Consider the following 20,598-nt stretch of genomic DNA (forward strand, 5'->3'; position numbering starts at 1 on the left):
TGAGATGAAGGTTGAGAGTAATTCCCTGGAGTATTGGCTGGTGAATTTAGGGTAAAATGATGAGGAAATTTCTTGATTATGAAGGAGGAAAGGGTGGAAGAGGATAAGGGGACAAAACCTAGACTAGCTTGTGATGGGATGTGAGTTTAAGTGATGTGATCTTGTCTAGCCACTTGCTTGGGTGGTTGCTTAGAGATTGGGTTAGTTAACTAACTAACTACTAGTTATTTAGTTAGTTAGGAGCTCTAGTTAAGGAGAGGGAAGGTCTTAATCTCGAAAATTAGAAGAGGGATTAATAAGCATTCTTAGTAAAATGTCTTAAGTGATTAAGCACTTATTAGTTAAGTTGGCACATATCTCCACCAATTCTCTTATCTTAATTGATTTAGAAATAATATTCCTTACATGAAATCACTTAAATCATGATCCATAACTAGTCATTCACTAGATAATAATACATATGTATAAATACATACATATATACTTAGTATAAAATAACAATGTAGTTTTTGTGTATTTGAACTTTAATGTTTATGTTTTATTTTTTTTATTCAAAAACACTTAAATACATTATAATTATACCTTATAATAATTCATTTTATATTTTTTATTTATTTAAATATAAAATTTATTGACCAATGTATAATTTCGTGATATTTAACCAGTTAACCATATCGTTAAACACGTTTTGTCACTTTGGTTCGTATATTTGTCAAATTTAGATTATCCACATCTATTAAGCAAACGTTCTACATAGAACCTAACTTACTTATCAAGTAGAGACATGTTGATACAAAAATTAAGTTTGTCGCGTTTAAATGATGTTATATGCTAATTTCACAAACCGGTGATGGTTTGTAGTCATACATCATAATCAAATTTATCAATAGTTACTTGTTTTATATTTCACAATAACTTATTTAAATAAAAGAGGTTAAATTCCTTCAACCATTCTTGATAAAATACTCATATTGCTTAATAATCAAAACATAGCATCGTACGATCGTTCCTATTTTCACCAATTGTTACACGAGCCTACTTGGCGAGTCCATTAGAATATTCCAGAAGATAAGTCAAGACTCCTGGTATGGGACGGATAACTAGCATCTACTCGGCGAGTTGGGTCTGCTACTCGCCGAGTACACCCTGTTTGGTGATAATTATAAATACCAAACTATTATCTGATTGGAAGGGACTTCTGACGTTTTTGGAGCTTCATCTGCGATTGAAGAACCCTTGGAGGAGCTAAGGAACCCTAATCTTCAATCCTTGGAAGAATCAAGGCAACTAGGTTAATCATTCCACTTAGCTTTAGGAATTAAGTATGTTTAGCTTAGTTAAATCTGCTTTTGAGTTTGTTTTTATCATGACTATGAACTAAGTTCGTTTTGTTTCTGTTGGGGAAGACTAATTTACTCCTATGGTTTAGAATATACTTTTATTTGGTGATTTTATTAAATTAAGTTTGTTAAAGAACCTTATGCATTAATGAAAACTATTTTCTATTAATTGGAAGGTAATTAAGCTGCATGAACATCTCTTAATTATTAACCTCATATGTTATGTGAACACTTGATCATATGCTTAAGAGTAATGAATATGAAATTAAGATTAATTAGAGAATGGATAAATTAATGTGTGAGCTTGTTTGAGAAACCAACAAACAAGAGGTTAATTGAAACACCAAATTGATTAACCAATTACAAATCTTATTTAATCCAAACAATTGAACTAGAGAATTAATTAGTTTAAACAATTGGCCACTGCTTGAATTGATTAATTGTCTAAGGGTTAGAAGTAATGAACATGAACCTAACCACTATAGTTGGTAACCAATAATAATTAATTTATCATTTAAATAACCATAGGAGTGAATTAGTTGAACCTAAACATAAACTCTTTAATAAATTTGGTGAATTTGTCATTTGCTTTAATTGTTTAGTTAGTTAATTGTTTTAAGTGCTATGTTTAAGTTTCTAGTCTTGTAAAACTAGAGAAAAAAAACCCTTTACTTTTATTACTTGTTTAGTTAAAATTAGTTATTAGATTAATTTCCGTTCCCTGAGTTCGACACCCTACTTATCCAGCTATACCACTAAAAGACAGGTTCACTACCTTTGTGTGCTTAATATATTAATTAAAAGTAGGATTAAAACTAGTTCGTTTTACACACATCATTACACTTAACTTATCTAACCTACTTAGGTTTTTCAAGCATATTCAGATGAGTTATCTCACTATTCCATGTGTGGTGATATATGTCCTTTGTATGTTCGAATATGAGGAGTGTTGGAATAGAGTTACATGAATAGACTAATTCACCTTAATATTTTTGAAACAACTAAGTAGGTTAGATATTGTGCAGTCAATAACGATGGAATAGCGGCTATCGGTAGTTGGCAAAATAGTGGTACTAAATAGCGGTACCTCAAATATCGGCGATATTGACCGATATTGGCCGCTATTTGACTAATATTTGGAAAATATCGGTGGGATAGCAGTGAAATAACGTTTATAGCTAAAGTTTTTATTAAATCACTTCATTTATTATTAAAATGTAGATATATGGTGGGGTTTTTATGGGATTGAAAAACATTTTCTTCAAACATTTTCTAATTTACTATATGTGTTGTGACATGTTTCATGGGGTTTGGATGTCGGATGATGGATCTGCCTCCAGAGTTTTCCTGAGAACACAACACAGAGAAGAATCATTAAAGGACGTCCGAGTGTTCTCCCGGGACGTCACTCCGACGGTCAAGTTAGATTTCTGAGATAGGTAATTTTAGGGTATTCTTTTTGAGAGAGAAGATGGATCCCTTCCTTGAGGCGGAAGAGATCCTTTTATACCTGCCTCTAATGGATCGTGTGGACCTCGTCCGATTAACATGAGACGTGGCCTCCTCTTACTAGGAGATTTGCCCACGCTAACTAACTGCCAGGTGACGTGAGTTTTGGTCGTCACCTGAGCTATTCGTCACCTTCTGATTAGCTGTGGGTGAATGAGGAGATCACGTGGAATGTTCTTTCCTTGTGATGGGAAGTGAGCTATCAACCCGACGCTAGATCGCGTGGGCCAAGATCGGGTCTCGACCAAGGTACTAGCAGTTAACGTTTCGTCTAGGCCTTCTATTAAGTTTAAGGTGACCGTACAGGGTAACGTTAACAATATGTTTTACTTAATGACCTTGTATTCATCAAGTACAACCCAAGGTTACAAAGACGCTACGTAATATGAAAATATCGATACCGCACCGATATCCCACCACGATAACATGTATATAAAATATCGGTCCTTGACCGATATTTTATTTTGGACCGCTATAACTGCATATGTTAGATATGAGTAAAACTTCGATATTTACTTCATTTCCTTAGTTATCCTTCTAAAATCTCCAGAGTTTCACTAACCAGATTACAGAACATGAATTTAAATCATGGTGGACCGAAATCTCGAGAGGTAGAGAGGGAGAGAGTTGGAATAATTGGTGGAAAGAAAGGATGAGGGTGACCCTCCTTTTATAGGGAGGTTTTTTTCCTCGTCGCGCCACACCCTATAAGGGTTGCATTGCAGTCATGGGTCTTACTTTTCTTACGTGCACGCAATGTTGGATTGATGGTGTGATGTGACTTCCAGATCACAATATTGTCATTTCATTTATTTGGTAACATGCTAGATTGATGGTAACGGTCATTTGTTTGATATTGTAACCAAATTGCAAATATAGTGACATAATTGAGAAAAAACATAGTATCAAAATCACAATTTTGGTAAACATAATGACTTTATTGTAATTCGAGAAAAGTGGTTACCGAGAGAACATGTAGAACCGATTATTTGGTTGATATTGCAACAAAATTGTAAATATAGTGACATAATTACGAAAAAAAACTCAATGTCAAATTCAAAATTTTGTGGTAATATATTGATTTTTTTATAATTTTCCCCAAAAATAAATATAAAAATTCATATAGCCTTTTTGGGTAAGCTGAAAGAATCAAGGTTAAAGATTTTATGTACAATAAAAAAATGATATAATTAAGTAATTAACTAAGTTTGACAAATTATACAAACCTCAAAAGACAACGTATCAAAGTTTGTGTATACACCGTTCGAAGACAATATATAGCCGATAAATCTCGATAAAAACAAACTCCAGTCAAGGGGGAAAGTAAAAAACAAACGACTATGTTCATGAGTTCATACCAAATGAAACAAACATATGACACAATCCATTAACAAGTTGGCTAAAGAACAACGTCACACGTTTCATTTAACATTCATAATTTTATATAAATTTCCACATCTTTTTTTGGTACTGATTTTGATTATAGAATTGATGAAGTTATATTTGAATAATCGTTAGATTATACATACACAAGCAAAATCATTTAAAATAGCCTCATCACTTGGAGGGAAGTCTCCTTTTATATTATTATTCCTATTCAAAGCACCTTTGAAAGTCATCAAAAACTAGGAGAGTATAAGAAGACGATTTTTATGGGGTGATACTACTACAAATTAAAAAAATTAATTGGGTTGCTTTGAGCAAAGAAAGATATCAAAAAAAAAAAACTTGGTGGTAAAGGTACAAATATGACAAAATCAAGATGAGAAGAGGAAACAAATCCCTTTTTGGTATGATTATTGGTCTACCACATACCTAATGCTCTCAATATTTCAATAATTATTTTCTATTGACTCTAATAAAAGATGTAAGTTGGAGGAAAAACATGGTGGTGAAAGTTGGAGGTGGGGGTAGAAGAGGCTACCAAGAACAAATAATGAACTGCTACAACTACACGTTTAATGTTAATTTCTCATCACAATGAAATGGTATTTTCGACAACATCAATACGGATGAAAATCGAGAACAAGATATGTGATACAAGTTGCAAGAGGCATATTGGAAAAGATATGTTCCCATAAGGGCCAATTGTTTTACATGGCGTTCTTTTCTTGATAGAATTTGTACCTTATCATCATAAAGCAAAATAGGTGTATCAATAGGAAACATCAATTGTCATCTATATGGTATGAATGTATGATGTAAGAGATAACGAATCATAGAGTCAACCCAGAACAAATGTTGGGTGTGCAACTTCATAGAGCTTGTGCAGCCTATTTTTGAATTATTTCACTATGTATAATAAAATATATAGAAACATAGATGGAAAAGTTATATAAGTAAAAGTCTGATTTAGTGTTGTTGTTCAAGAGCGATTATAATTTTGGAGTGGAATCATGCAAAATCCCTTTGGAACAAGGTCAATAATTGGTATAGGCAGAAAGATTTCAATGTTGGGTTGTTGTTCAAGAGCAATTATCAATTCCAGAATCATTAAACAAACCATCTTAGACTGAAAAAGATAATATCAACAAATTTTCTTACAACTTAGAAATGGCAAAGTATCATGTCAACTGTGGTGTTCAAAAATATACCAATGACTACGTTTTTTTGGGCTAAATGAAGAGCGCAAAATCAAACTTATGGATGTTTGATAGTTGTTAATTGAGTTAGATCTAAATTGTTCAATATACAACTGAGTCTAAATCTGACCGAGTAACAGAGGAGCGAGGGAGTTAGTAACTTCTCAATGTGATATCACATAGCGTGAATCTGACTGAGTCAAACTTGATTTCTACCTGACCCAATTAAAAACATATCAAACTTTGTAGTTTATGGTGTTTGTATCCATTTTAACACAAACCCACACACCATGTATTTCTAGCTTAATAAAATACCGTCGTTCAAAAGAAAACAAATCATTTAAAGTAAGGGTTTAATATTTGGAAGTAAAATAAATATATATCGACCACATTAATGTCAGAAATAATTCCCGTGTTAAAATTTTAATTTAATATTTTGTGGATAACTTTCTTTAGCATACAACATTAAATTACAAGAATTATTAAATATTGTGTTTTGATGTTTGTGCATTATCAATTTATTTGACTACTATACTATTCAGAAAAATAATAAACTACAAGAATTCCTATGATTTTTTTTTCTTTTTTTAACGGCGACACACATGTGGCCGGTTTGTTTTGCAAAAATTTCAAACGAAGGTTATAAATTTAATCAATTTTTGTCGTCTTAAAGAATAGAAGAGGCCTATAATCTAAACTTAGATGGCTATAACAAAATATTAATTTAGTAAAATGGCATCGGATTATTTTAATGTTTTTTCTGACTTTCAACTTCATTTTATTAAACTAAAGTAATTCACATCTCATGCGTTATTATTTTATTGAAACTTTGTATTCATTGTTATCATACAAAATCCCAATGACAAACCCCAAAACAAAAGTTATCACTACAAGTCTACAAGGCCTCCATCAAAATTAGTTGTTGGGCAGAAACGACCATGGTTCAGTTAACCGAGCCCAAAAGGAAGGAGACAAGGAGGGGCCAGGGCCTATGGTGGCAATGAGCTTTTATTTCTGATTTTTTATTTCAAATTCAAACTGAGGTAAATATTCTAGATTTGGATATTAGTTATATTAGTTTTTTGAAATTATATTTTTGTTTATTTCTTTTTTTTTAAAGCAAAAATTGTATTAAAAACTCGGTAGCAAGAAACTAGCATGAAGAGATAAGGAAGCAATTACATGGAAAAAGAAGAAACATGATTATTACACCAATCTAACCAATTTAAATTACTTCTATTCGTCCGATGTTTTATCCAATTATACGAAATCAGTTGAAAGTCATCCATTGTTTTTAATGGGGAACAAAACTTCATTATGAAAAGCCTTGAATTCCTCACCTTCCATATCTCCCATATCAATGTGTAACATACAGCACCAAGAAGCTTCAATTTATTACCCCTATTAGGAGATGATGCAATTAGAGTAAGGTCGAGGAAAAAGAAAACACCTGGAAAAAAAAAGATGATCGTCTGATTCGGAATCACTGTTACATAAGCAACATAGAGTCGAATCAATATGGAGGCCCATCTTAAAACAGTTAATTTTGTTAAGAATCCATCCATACCATGCAAAACAATGCCCATTGTTAATGTTCATTAACTCTTCCATCAACTTCCTCATAGACTTCAGACCGAAGAAACCATTTGAACACACCTACCATTGCGAGGAATCAACCTTATTCGAGAACTGAAAATTTGTAAGCTTGTTTGACAATTCCACAAACTCAAAACAAGACCATTGTCAATGTTTATTTATGATATCACTACAAGAATAGAGTCCTATGCAGACGACACCTATCCAGACGACACATGTCGTCGGAAAAAGTCGACATATACAGACGACATGTCGTCGGTACAACGTTTTCAAACGTTGACTATCAACCTTTGACCAAAAGAGCTATACAGACGACAAGTCGTCTGTATAAACTCGGCGGGAAACGTTAAATTCTTGGCGGTATATCGAAAATCTTTACAGACGAAATGTCGTCTGGAAAAGGATCTAAAAAAATAATTTCGATTTATTTTAATTCTTTGTAGCAGAAAGTCAAAACGTCATCGTTTTTGTCATCCTATGCCGGCGACATGTCGTCGGTATAGGGTGATTAAAAATTAATTTCGATTTATTTATTATCCGTGTTGCAGAAACTGAAAAACGATGTCGTTTCTTAGGCTATAGAGACGATATGTCGTCGGGAAAGGTGGGACCGATCCACGTGAAATCTTTTTTTTTATTTTCTTTTATTTGTTAATCACGTGAAGTAAAACGACGACGTATTTGGGTACCTATACCGACGACATGTCGTCGGTATAGTGTTTCCCTGTAACAAAAACACCTTTTTAGCTTTCTGTTTGCAGTCGAGCCCAACTCCATTTTTCTCTCAAGCTCGTCGGCGATCGCAGGGCATTTCCAGTACTCGAGTTCATCGGCCACCATAAAGGTAAGTGTTTTGGTCCTTCATTGCTTCTTAATGGTAATAGCTTGGTGCTTGATTTGTAATAATTTGGAGCCCTATATCACAACCTCATTTCTCTATTGGCCGGCAAGAAGGTTCACCACCGCCATAGAAAAGGATTTTCGGTGATTGACATATCTCTAATACCGATTTTGAGGTTAGTTTGTTGAGTTTTTTCTTGTTTATGCTACCACAGTGACGATCATTTTATGATTTTTTTTTCTTTCAATACACCATGATATGTATATGCATTTGTTTGTCCACCATAATGTTGCATATATCTTAAATGTCTAAAGTTAAATATGTGAAAACACGGTATAAGGCCACATTTTGCTTTCTAAGTGCATACAATGTTATATATTGGTCACATTTTGCTTTCTAAGTGCATACAATGTTATATATTTTACTTATCTACAAGTAAAAGTGATGATAGAAAGCTATAAGATCTTTACAATTTGAGTTTATGTGCAACCTTATAGAAGTAGCAAACAAACTTCATGTATACATTATGTTAAGTTAGAAACATTACCTTAAAAATTATTATCTTGAGTTACTTGATGTAATTAAATGCTATTGTTTGTATTGTAAAGTGTTTAATATGGTTTCAAAGTGCTTAATTTTGTTAGTGACTTAATGTTGGTCATTATGACTTTAGCTTAATTAGGTTATTAATAGCAATATACTGTTAGTAATTTTAAAATAATTATGAAGTAAAGGTGAATAAATTTAAAAAAAATCAATAAAAATAAAATATTTAATTAATTGTAAAATCAAATTAAATTAGTTTTAAAATCAAATTAATATTAATTTTAAAACAAAATCCAATTAATTATAAAATCAAATTAAATTAGTTTTAAAATCAAATTAATATTAATATTAACATTAAATTAAATTAAACATAAAATCAAATTAATATGATTTTCTTATTAAAACACGTTGAATCGTTGATTTTTAGTTTAAGTTTCTTCTTCATAACCATTGTGAATACTCTATCCAATCCATCTGATTTTTACTTCTCCAGTATATACTTTTTTATATACTTGTGAATACTCTATCCGTTCTCGGGTATATATTTATTTATCTAGCACAAATACAATCTAACTTTCGATAACTATATATATAATATAATTTTTAATAGTGAAACAGCGATGACGATCGATAAGAGTTGGATTAGAGAGAACCGAATGTCTTCAAAATACTTGGAAGGTCTTAAGAACTTTATGAAGATTGCTGAGAAACATGTCAACTCTAAAGGCAAAGTGTGTTGCCCGTGTAAAACGTGTGTGAATTCGTATCGACATGTTTTGCCTACGGTTTATGCCCACTTACATGACATTGGGTTTCTAGAAACATATACTACGTGGATTTATCACGGTGAGAAACATGTCGGTTCTTCGGATTTAAGCTACAATTCGACTCCAATAACAAACACACCCACAAGTAATGAGATGTTTGATGTAATTGATGATGTAGACGAGGAGGGACGAGGTATAGACTCGGAATTTGATGATTTGTTTAAGGAGCTCAATACCAAGTTTACCCTGAATGTAGCGATATGTTTGCCTTAAACTTTTTGGCAAAGTTGTTGCATATTAAAGTGATCAATAGATGGACAAATAGTTCGTTTGATCAACTTGTATAGTTACTAAGAGCTGCTTTCCCGAAGAGCAAGATTCTAGCTTCACACTATGAAGCTAAAAAGAAGTTGAGAAAGATAGGGTTAGGATATCAATCAATCCACACTTGCAAAAATGATTGTGCTTTGTTTTGGAAGGAGAACGGTTTCATGCAGAATTACCCGATTTGTAAGGAGAGTAAATGGGTGGACACAACTACAAAGGGAAAGAAAGTACCACAAAAAGTCTTGCGGTGCTTTCCTTTGACTCCAAGACTTCGACGAATACATAGCTCTAGATTCACAGCTAAAGATAGGAGTTGGCATAATACTGGACGCTCAATAGATGGTATGATGTATCATCCGGTTGATGGAAAGTCATGGCAAGATTTTGATCAAACATATCCAGAGTTTGCTAAAGAACCTAGAAATGTTTGTCTAGGTTTGGCTGCTGACGGCTTCAATCCATTTGGCAACTTTAATAGTACTTATAGTACTTGTCCGGTTATATTAACTACCTACAATACACCACCATGGATATGTATGAAAGAGTCTTCTTTCATGCTAACTTTGCTTATTCCTAGCCCTAAATCATCCTCAAAGGGCATTGATGTTTTCTTGAGGCCTTTGGTGGATGAGTTGAAAATGTTGTGGGCCGAAGGAGATAAAATGAGAGATGCATCAACCAACACCGTATTCAACATGCATGCGATATTGTTATGGACTATCAATGATTTTCCAGCGCATGGAAGTTTGTCTGGATGGAGCGGTCAAGGTTATTTAGCATGCCGTACTTGTAACGCAGACACATCTTCCATTCATGTCACCAAAAAGATGTCTTATGTTGGTCATAGACGATTCTTGCATAAGAACCTTAAGTAGAGGCAAAGTTTATTGTTTAATGGTCAACCTGAGAGAAGGCCACATCCAAGACAATTCAGTAATACAACTATATTAAAGCAATTGGCTTGTCTCCCAGATCGTATTCCAGGGAAACATCCTGAGCACGGGGGTGCAACAAGAAAGCACAATGATGAAATAAGAAAAAAGAGTTGAATTGGACGAAACGCGGTATCTTTTTTGAGCTTGAGTATTGGTCTTCCCTCGAGCTAAAACACAATATATATTTTATGCATGTGGAGAAAAATGTGGATGAGAGTTTTGTAAATACTGCATTGAATAATGAAAAAACCAAAGACAAAAAAGAAGCAAGAGAAGACTTGAAAAATATGGGCATTCGGCCAGATCAATGGCCAAAAGAGAAAATCAACAAGAGGAAGAAAGTCAATAATAATAAGGAAGACAACAAGAAGAAAATAATACTACTACATGCTGATTACTCTTTTAAACCAATTGATCGACAACGATTCTGTCAATTCATTAAAGGAGTGAGGCTACCTGATGGTTTTGGATCGAAATTTAATAAGAAGGTGAATGATACTGCATCAAATTTGGTTGGGCTAAAGTCTCACGATCATCACATCCTCATGCAACGATTGCTGCCTATAGGGGTTCAAGCATTTCTCCCAGAAAATGTTTCAACAACAATCATTGACATGTGTACATTCTTCAAAAAAATTTATGCACGGTCATTAGATGTTAACGACATGAGAAATGTCAAAAAAGAAGTGGTGAAGATTCTATGCAATCTTGAGTTGATATATCCTCCAGCATTTTTTGACATCATGATTCATCTTATTCTTCATTTACCTGAAGAGGCCATTCTTGGAGGGCCTGTACACATGAGATGGATGTATCCTTTTGAAAGATACATGAAAAAACTTAAAAATTGTGTCAGAAACAAAGCCAAGCCAGAAAGCCCAATAGAAGAGGGTTATGTTGCAGACGAAGCTTTGCCATTCTGCTCTATGTATCTTGAGGGTATGCAAACCAAATTCAATCTTGTTGACAGAAATGAGGATCATGGCCTTCCAAAAAGGCAATTTATTGTGTTCTCATCACAATGTCGACCGATGTCCATTAAGAAGCTCGCCAAACTTTGTAAAGATGCCAAAAAAATCATTGCATTGGTTTGTACTAAACAATTGCGATGAGGATGAGCTGAAAGGCTACATATCGTAAGTTTTGTGATCTATTAACTACTTTTTCGATAGTGCTATCATATCTTCAAACTATTCTAATTGTTTTGTTTCACATCCAGCGAATTCAAATCAGAATCGCCTGAAAGTGATTTGAAAACAGAATTTCCTCCATGGTTCAAAAGAAAGGTAAGTACCTTATATTCTAATTTATAATATAAAACTAATTTATATTATTACTTAAATGTACAATATTATATTTCCTTATAGATTTATCTCCTTGAAAGAGAATCGTCTTTGGACTGTACTAACGAATTAAAGGCGTTGGCTCATGGTCCATTAGATGCAACTTCTTACACTGTTTGCATAGTAAATGGTGTTCGAATTTTTGTGCTTAGCTGTGATCTCCAACGAACTACTCAAAATAGTGGCATTCTTACATTAGGAGTAGACGGTTCAATGCGTCATTAGATAATGGACGTTTAATTAGTAAAAAGAATATGGTTGTTATCGATACCAGTCATGAATGGTATGTCGGTAAAACATGGTATGACGATCAACAATACATCTTAGCCACTCAAGCTAAAAAGGTGTTTTATCTCCAAGATCCTACTCGAAACAATAATTGGAGAGTTGTGGAAGATGTTCATCATCGAAAACTTTGGGATCATCCAAGTATCGGTGTTAATGAGATAGGTGTGGTGAATGACACTCGATCAAATGATTTTCCCTTGGCTGTCGATTTAGGTGATGATGATGATGATATATACTCCGTTGACGGTGATGATATGTACTTTTTAGATAATAATGATGATGGTGAATCAAGTGTGGCTCCTACTATAAACGATGATAGTTTATTTAATGATGACGATGATGGTGGTGATACGTACTCTTCAGATAATGATGATGATTTCATATACGATGACGAATTTATTAAAGATGATGTTGTACATGTATATTGTTCTAGTGATGATTTTGATTGATGGTATGTTACGGTTGTTATACATTTTGATTGCTTAAAATTGTTTATTATTTTTTTTAAAGTATCTTTAGTGTATTTTCTAATATTTGTTAAACAGATGGCTACACATGTTGCGAGGGGGCATGGAGGAGACGGCGGGGAACGACCTCCACATGAGCGTGCAAGCAAGATACCGGCGGGTTGCCAATCTTGTAAGTTACATGAAATTCTTAAATATATTGGATATATTTTTAAAGTTTTAAATTTCTAAATTTTTAGTTCTATGTGTCAATGTAGCAAACTCGGCGCGTCGACGTGGAAAAGGAAGATGCTTAAATATGCGAAAAAAGTTCAATCACAACGGTCAACCTTTACCTGTGGAAATTGATAGCATCGGGGGGACCTATAGATTCATAAATACAAATGTCAAAATGTTGACAAGGTTTATCTCAAACTTTGTGGCAAATTATGTACCACTCCATTATAGGACTTGGAGACGTGTTCCTTTCCATTACTATGAAACTGTGTATCTTGAGATCGAAGTGAGTACAAAATACTTTTTATATGTGAAAAATTTTATACTTTTTAAATATTTTTTTACTAATTAATTTTTTTTTATTGTAGACATATTTTAATCATGATATGTATCGGGGTACAGATCTGTAGGAAGTCGTTCGAGCGACTATACAGAACGACTGCCAAAGAGCTTATAAACAACACAAACATGACGTGAAAGATTATTTTGATACTGTTGGTGGATATGATGATGAGGAAGGTGCAAGACAAACTCCACCGGATGATATGGACGACGAAACTTGGAATAACATGATCGATCTTCTTTTTTGGATGAGAGTTATAGGAAGCAGTGCAAAGAAGGTAAAGAAAGCAGGTCCAAACTTCAAATTACGAGTGCTCATGGAAGTAGAACATATGCAGACAGAAGACGTGAGGAGGTAATTAAATTTATTTGTATTTTATAAAAAATTTATTAACACTTATATAAATATATTAATTGTTTTTGGATTATTATAGAGAGAAAGAGGAGAAGACCCGCAACATATCGACGGTTGGAGACAAATGCGATTTAAAGAAAGTCGGGGTTGGTGTACACCACAAGCAGAAGTAGTTTGGGTAAGTAATAAACAAATTTAATAAGTTGTTAGGTAAATATGTTATTATTATTTTAGTTACTTTAAGGTATAATATTATTATTTTAGTGTATAAGTTTAGTTATTTTTTTAATTAATGTATTTTTATTGTTTTCTTTATTTTAGGAAAACATTCAACAAGAGAAGATGGTGATGCAATCACAACTCGGGGAGAACGAAAGTTAAATGAAGAACAATGCCTTGCTCGTGCCCTCGATGAGAAAGGTGGGCATATTTGCGGAATTTGAAGGAAACCAAGCATCAACAATAATTTATTTCCAAATGAGCATACCAAACGTTCCAAATCTTCCACATCCCAATCTTCAGATAATCCCCTATTATCCCAACAAATTCAAATCATGCAACAACAAATGTTATAAATGAACCAAATGTTTAATAACACTTTCGCGTCTTTCATTCCAAACTTCCCACCACAACCAATGCCTCAATTCCAGTTTAATCCCAATATGGTTCCACAAAATAACCCCGAAACATCAAATGAACTCGCGAAGGATGATGATGATGATGATGATGTTGATGATGATGTTGATGATGGTGGTGATGATGATGATGATGAGGAGGAGGAGGAGGAGAACTAGAATGGTAATGACAACAATGTTTGTTAAAAACTTGTTTTTTTTTTGTTATTTTGTTTGATGATGTTGATGATGGTGGCGATGATCATGATGAGGAGGAGGAGAACTAGAATGGTAATGACAACAATGTTTGTTAAGAACTTGTTTTTTTTTTTTTTTTGTTTTTTAGTTATGTAGTAGAATTTGAATGGTATGTTATGTTTATTAAGTGTTTTTGGATTTTAATGGTATGTTATCTTATGTTTATATTATTCTGCAAATATCCTTTTTGGATTTGTTTTAAATGGTATATATAACAAAACATGTGGAAGATATTAAAAAAAATAAAAGGATATAGAGACGACATGTCGTCGGTATAGCGCGCCAACTGTAAAAACGGTTTTCACTTTTCCAAACGACAAGTCGTCTCTATAGCTCTCAATTATCCTAACGAAAAGTCGTCACTATAGCGTCACACTTTTTCCGACGACAAGTCGTCTCTATAGGGTCCGAATAAAACTTTTTCTTATTTCCTCGAAAATCAATCTCGACGACCCTTTGCAGACGACATGTCGTCTGGACTGACTATGATATACCGACGACACATGTACTGACGACATTTTTGACTTTTACCGACGGACCTATACTGACGACTTTTTACAGACCACATGTCGTCGGTATAGGCTTTAGCGACGACAAGTCGTCTGGACAAAGTTTAAAATTGTCGTCTGCATAGTGTACGATCATTGTAGTGTATTCAGATTGTGAAGCAAAGAAGTAGTCATTATTTATGATTCAAGAACTGAAGTTGGTGAGTACCGAGATGATTTTTTTTGAAACGGCAGAAAACATATTAGCCCCTGCCTAAAAGAAAAAGACAGGGTGAAACAAAAACAAACAATTACACAATGTTAAAAGGGTTACAACTCCAAACTCCCTATTTACAATTTCTGAAATTACCCTTATAATTCACCCAATTAAACACCAAAGTGAAAATCTTATCATTCATAGCCTTCCAGCCGCGTCAAAACCATTAGGGAGATCTTAAAATTATTGAAAATCTTATCATTCATAGCCTTCCAGCCGCATCAAAGGAAACCGTATATAATAGCAAGGAGAATTTTACGCTTTTTAGGACGCTGACCCCATTGGGTAGCAAAACTCACCACTCTGTGACCGAATTGAAATGATTCACCTGGATATTGCACCATCTAAAAATCCATTCGAAAACGGGCTTCGAGGACGGACACTTCACTAGAACATGATAAGTATCATCATCACCATTGCTGCATAATTGACAATATGTGTTCGGCATATTCAGTCTTCTCTTAGCAAGAGCCACCTAATGTTTGGGCTTATCTCTTCTATTCATTTATCCAAAAGTCCAAACTCTTGGAAATCCAAGTTATCTCGAGATCTTTTCATGTGAACGATTTACGAAACCTTATCAACTCAAAAGTTACTCGTGCCATCAGCAATCCCATGGTGTGGGTTAATCTAGTTCCTTTTAAAGTGGGATGTTTTGTGTGGCGTGCTTGTTTTGACCGAGATGGTTTTCTGATTGGGTGAAAATCTGAGATAGTGAGATTATATGGATCCATTCGTGTTTGGTTACATCAGTTTAAAAAAAATCAAAAAAAATTGAAAAGTTTCTCTTTTCCAAATTTTGTGTACATTGGAAAGATAATTTTTATAGTTTTCTAAAGATTTTTAATTTCTAAAACGAAAAATAAAACTCCACCGGTTAACCAAACATATTTTCTAAAATTTTCGTTAAAAACTTAACTCTATTTTCTGAAAACATTTTCTAAAAGAATAAAACAATTCTTTATATACATACGCACCTTAAATGTTTGGGTTTCTAATATTCTGATTGTGAAACAGTGAAACTTTTCTTGTTCTAATTTATGATATTTTGATTAAAATGCCTAATTTCTTTTTCCAATTTGTTTATTTATTTTTTATAGCACTTTGCATCATATGGACAATGATCACGAATAGACAATTTTGTTTAACTGTTGGATTGTATTTTTTTTGTTTAACTATTATTTGTTATGTTTAGTTGTTTAATTATTTTTCATGGATAACAACCAACAGTGCTCAAAATATAAAACAAAAAGAAAAAGAACAAAGACTTGTTACTCCTTATAATGATCTTTAAATAAAATAAAAAATGACATAATTGCAAAAATGGTCACTATGATATGCATTTTTTTTCCGAGATTTAGTCAAAACCTCGATTTTTTTGGCTTCGTAGTCATTTTGAGTTAGTTTTGTTGTGTTTTTTGTCCATTGAAAAACTAAAAAGACCAAATTATCCTTAAAGAAAGCGGTTGCGGAATTTGTTCCCAAAACAAGATATAATAATAACTTATCAAAACATTTCTCAAAGAGAATGTATTTTCATTTAATAATAAAACCTCGAGATGTCATGTTCCAATACAGACATATAAGCATAAACAGAACTTACATTTAATTACACTAATGATTTATATCTCCTTTAAATCTCTATGTGAAATATGTCTTCGTGTCGATACCTGTGATACAAAGAAAACTGAGTGGGTCAGGCTTGGGAGCCTGGTGAGCATATAAGGTTTTCATCCCACAATGTTATATCATATATTTATAAATATAGAACATTAAAACTTGTAAAATTTCACCACATAAAGGCAACTCTTATCCCACCCCATCGATCCTCACAACGACACGATCTAAACTCTCGTATCTAAAATTTTCCTCTTTACCTGATCCCTACTCACAGATCTAAAACTATCCTCTTCACCCGATCCATACTCACGGATCTACAACTAACCTTTTCACCTGACCCATACTCACGGATCTAAAACTAACCTTTTCCCCTGATCCATACTCACGAATCTAAAACTAACCTCATGATCTGATCCATACTCCCGGATCAATAATTGTACCCATTCCATACTCCCGGAATAGGGACAATTAACAATGCCCTAATCCTGATCGGATCCATACTCCCGGATCTATAACTGTGCCCAATCCATACTCCCGGACTACGGACAATTAACTTAGTCTTAATCCATACTCACGGATCTAAAACTAATCTCTTGATCTGATCCATACTCACGGATCTCATCTACCCATGTCCTACCCAACATATTTGTATATATAAAATACATATACATATTAACTCATTAAAACCTATATAGTCTATCCATTCCACCAATATCTCAAATAAACAACAATATATAAACACATAGCACGTATTTCGTAGCAAATACTTCATACTTATGTGTTAGAAGAAAGTAACCACACACTCACTTGATCAGAAGATGATTGGACAGCACTACGGCTTGCAATGGTAGTATTCTTCGGTGAAACCGGGATCACTTCACACACCGGGTTTCTCGTGGGCAGAGCTTCGGCTCGGAAACTCTTTTCTTCTTGGGATCTTCGGGCTTCGGGACTTGCTTCGGGTCTCGGGGTGATACCAGGGCTTCGGGGGGTTAAAATTGCACATAAAATGATGTAATATGGGAGAGAGAGAGATGAGAGAATGAGCAACCAAACTCGGCTGGCCCTTCAAATCTATTTATAGGGCAAAATCTGCCCTTGCCACGTCGTGGCACCTTTTTCCACGTTGTGGTCTTGGTCTTCACTGCATGCGTCATCTCAAGTTGCATCTGGGGGACTCCCGGAGGTGTCAGAAGACTTGCCACGTCGCGGCACTGCTTGCCACGTCGTGGTATCTGACAGTTTTGGGGTTTCGTGCCCCGAACTTCAGAAATTCATAACTTTCGCATACGAACTCCGTTTTCGAAGTTCTTTATATCGACGCGTAGGTGAGATTATGCTCTACAACTCTCGTTTAGACTCCATTGGCTAATTTTGACTTTATTTTTAATATATTATAAATATATTACTTATATATTATCTTTAGTTGGCCGGGACAGGAAAACTCCGTTCGAAATTCATAACTCCTTCATCTTAACTCCGTTTTCGTCTGACTTTTTATCGTTGGACTACTATCGAAGACATCTTTGACTCTCATTTAGATCACTAAGGATAGATATATATCTACCTTAAATTCACTATTTACGTCGCGCTGGGTCATGCCGGTTCTGTCACAAAACTTCGACAGGTCATAACTTCTTCATTATAACTCGGATTTTGGCGTTCTTTATATGCACGGAAACCTTGTGACATATACTAAAAATTGGTTAAGATTAATCCTTCTAAATAATCTTCCATCAAAAATTCATTTTTTATGCTTATCGTCTCTAAATTGACTAGCCCGGATCTACGGGCGTTACAATTATCTCCCCCTTAGGATGATTACGTCCCGGAATCATCAAAGAAATAGGGCTTGCATAATGATTCCACACGTTATCTCTTCATCCTAGGTAATAACCGTAACTTCTATTTTTCCTCGAAAGAGTATTTAACTCTATGGCTTTCTTGACCGCAGACGATGCCCAATCTTGCATCTGCTTATCGTACTATGTTGTACTTTCAATCATAACTTCCGAGTAACAAAATAAATCCTTATTGTGGACTCCTTCTTCTTCTTAGGATAAGTACTTTCATTCTTCTATTGCAATAGATCGATGGGTCATGTTCTAATGACCTCTCATCGTATGATGCAACGCTTAGACTCAAGTCTCTTAGAGTCAAATTCTAGAATGGAATATACCTTCCTTCATATTCTAATGTGATATAATCACATTTTTAACATGTAGCATGCCTAGCTACAAACTCCTTTTTTTAACGAGCGCGATACTATCAATCGCTTTGATTTCAATCTTCTGACTTGAGTCGGATGCTACCTCGAACTTGGTTCTATGAACCACGTAACAAACTCCTCGTAGTCGGACTCAATTTGATATGAACACTAGGGTCGGAATAACAACCATCTTACTAGTCACTACCGAAACAAGGGTAATGACACACTTGAACAAAACGGAATCAATTACTAGCTTCTTGTTAACCTTGTGACTTTCCCTGATCCAAGTGTGAGTCATGTGCTTCCGGTAGTATATGCATCTACTACCTTTCACACCTACTCATACTCGTCCCAAGTATTGTCCCGCAGTCGACCAAGTCACCATACAAGAAAATCAGACAATCATTCAACACAGCATATAACAAAACTAGGGTTTATATTAATTCCTTGCAACTATTACACAAAAGTTCAAGTTCACCCTATACTATGCCTCTAATAGGCTACACCACATGTTACCTTTCATATCGCTACTTTATAACTTGATCTTTAGATATAAAATCCTTATTCCTGATTCCTTGCATTTCCATCTGCTTCATCAAGGATCATTTGAAATGCTCTTCCCTTTGGCTTTGGGGGCACATTTGGTTTTGTAATCTCTTCCCTTCCTGGGCAGTTTTGTTTGAAGTGTCCTTCTTCACCACACTTAAAGCGGGCTTCTCTTTTGTTTGGGCATTTGCTGGCATAGTGACCAGTCTTCCCACATTTGAATCAGGTCATTTCTTTAGAGCATTCTCCAATGTGCTTCCTTTTGCACTTGTCACACCATTGTGCTCCTTCTTCGAGCTTCTTTGAATCAGACTTCGAAAATTTTCTCTTCTCATCGGACCTTGAAGATCCTTCAATATTTCTTTTCTTTCCCACCTCGATTCTCTCCAGACCCCTTTCCTTTAACTGGGTCTCCACATTTCTAGCTGCTCGGACTGTTATCTTCAAAGTAGTTGCCATCTTAACCGTTGGGTCAAATTCGACAGGCAGTCCATTTGCGAACCTCTCAATTTTTGAGAGTTCAGTTGGCACTAAGTATGGAAATAACTTCATCTTTTCGGTAAATGTCGTAGCATAATCATCAATGCTCAATTTACCTTTCTTCAGGTTCTGGAATTCATTGTTCAGATCAATCAGATCTATCTCTGAGCAGTACTGCATCTTTAACTGCTCTAGGAATGAGTCCCAAGACATCCTTAGTGCTTCCCCTTGGGGCATCATATCTGCCAGTAACTTCTACCAGCTCAAGACTCTAGTCTTCAGTTGTCTAACTGCAAAGACAGTCTTCTGTTTGTTGCTACAGTCGCAACTTTCAAACATCATCTCCATTTCGGAGATCCAATCCATAATCTCTACAGGCTTTGGGCTCCCAGAAAGACTTGGGGGTTTGGCGCACAAGAAATTCTTATACATACGCCCATCCCTTTTTATTTCCCTTTTCAGGTCATTCCTTTCTACCACTGGGGGTTCTGCTTGTCCAACAGTCCCACTGTAGTTACCTCCCTCCGAATGCCCTCTATTCACTTCAGGCTCTTCCACTTGAAGTGACACTTCCTCACGATTATGTTGGAGTAATCGCCTTGTCTCCTCCATTTGGCGATCCAACATCATCTGTATCATCGCTTGCACCCCA

The 20,598-nt window shown here is 34.7% G+C and overlaps 1 protein-coding gene across 1 annotated transcript; it reads left to right on the forward strand.

The window, feature by feature from the left end:
* Nucleotides 1-9,034: 9,034 nt before the first annotated feature.
* On the forward strand, nt 9,035-10,383 carry LOC145060163 (uncharacterized). The gene is made up of 2 exons (XM_079007875.1): nt 9,035-9,433; nt 9,529-10,383. The coding sequence occupies exons 1-2, from the start codon at nt 9,035-9,037 to the stop codon at nt 10,381-10,383; spliced, it is 1,254 nt and encodes a 417-aa protein (XP_078864001.1).
* The last annotated feature ends 10,215 nt before the right edge of the window (nt 10,384-20,598 follow it).

Source organism: Lactuca serriola, chromosome 6 (assembly GCF_051521515.1).
Source record: "Lactuca serriola cultivar US96UC23 chromosome 6, Lser_US96UC23_V15, whole genome shotgun sequence".
Taxonomy (NCBI): Eukaryota; Viridiplantae; Streptophyta; class Magnoliopsida; order Asterales; family Asteraceae; genus Lactuca; species Lactuca serriola.

What these genes read in the sequence shown, in the direction of transcription:
- LOC145060163 (XM_079007875.1), top strand. Translation starts at nt 9,035, where the DNA reads ATGACGATCGATAAGAGTTGGATTAGAGAGAACCGAATGTCTTCAAAA. An exon ending in ATACCAAGTTTACCCTGAAT is followed by an intron (nt 9,434 to 9,528) that starts GTAGCGATATGT and finishes CAACTTGTATAG; the next exon opens with TTACTAAGAGCTGCTTTCCC.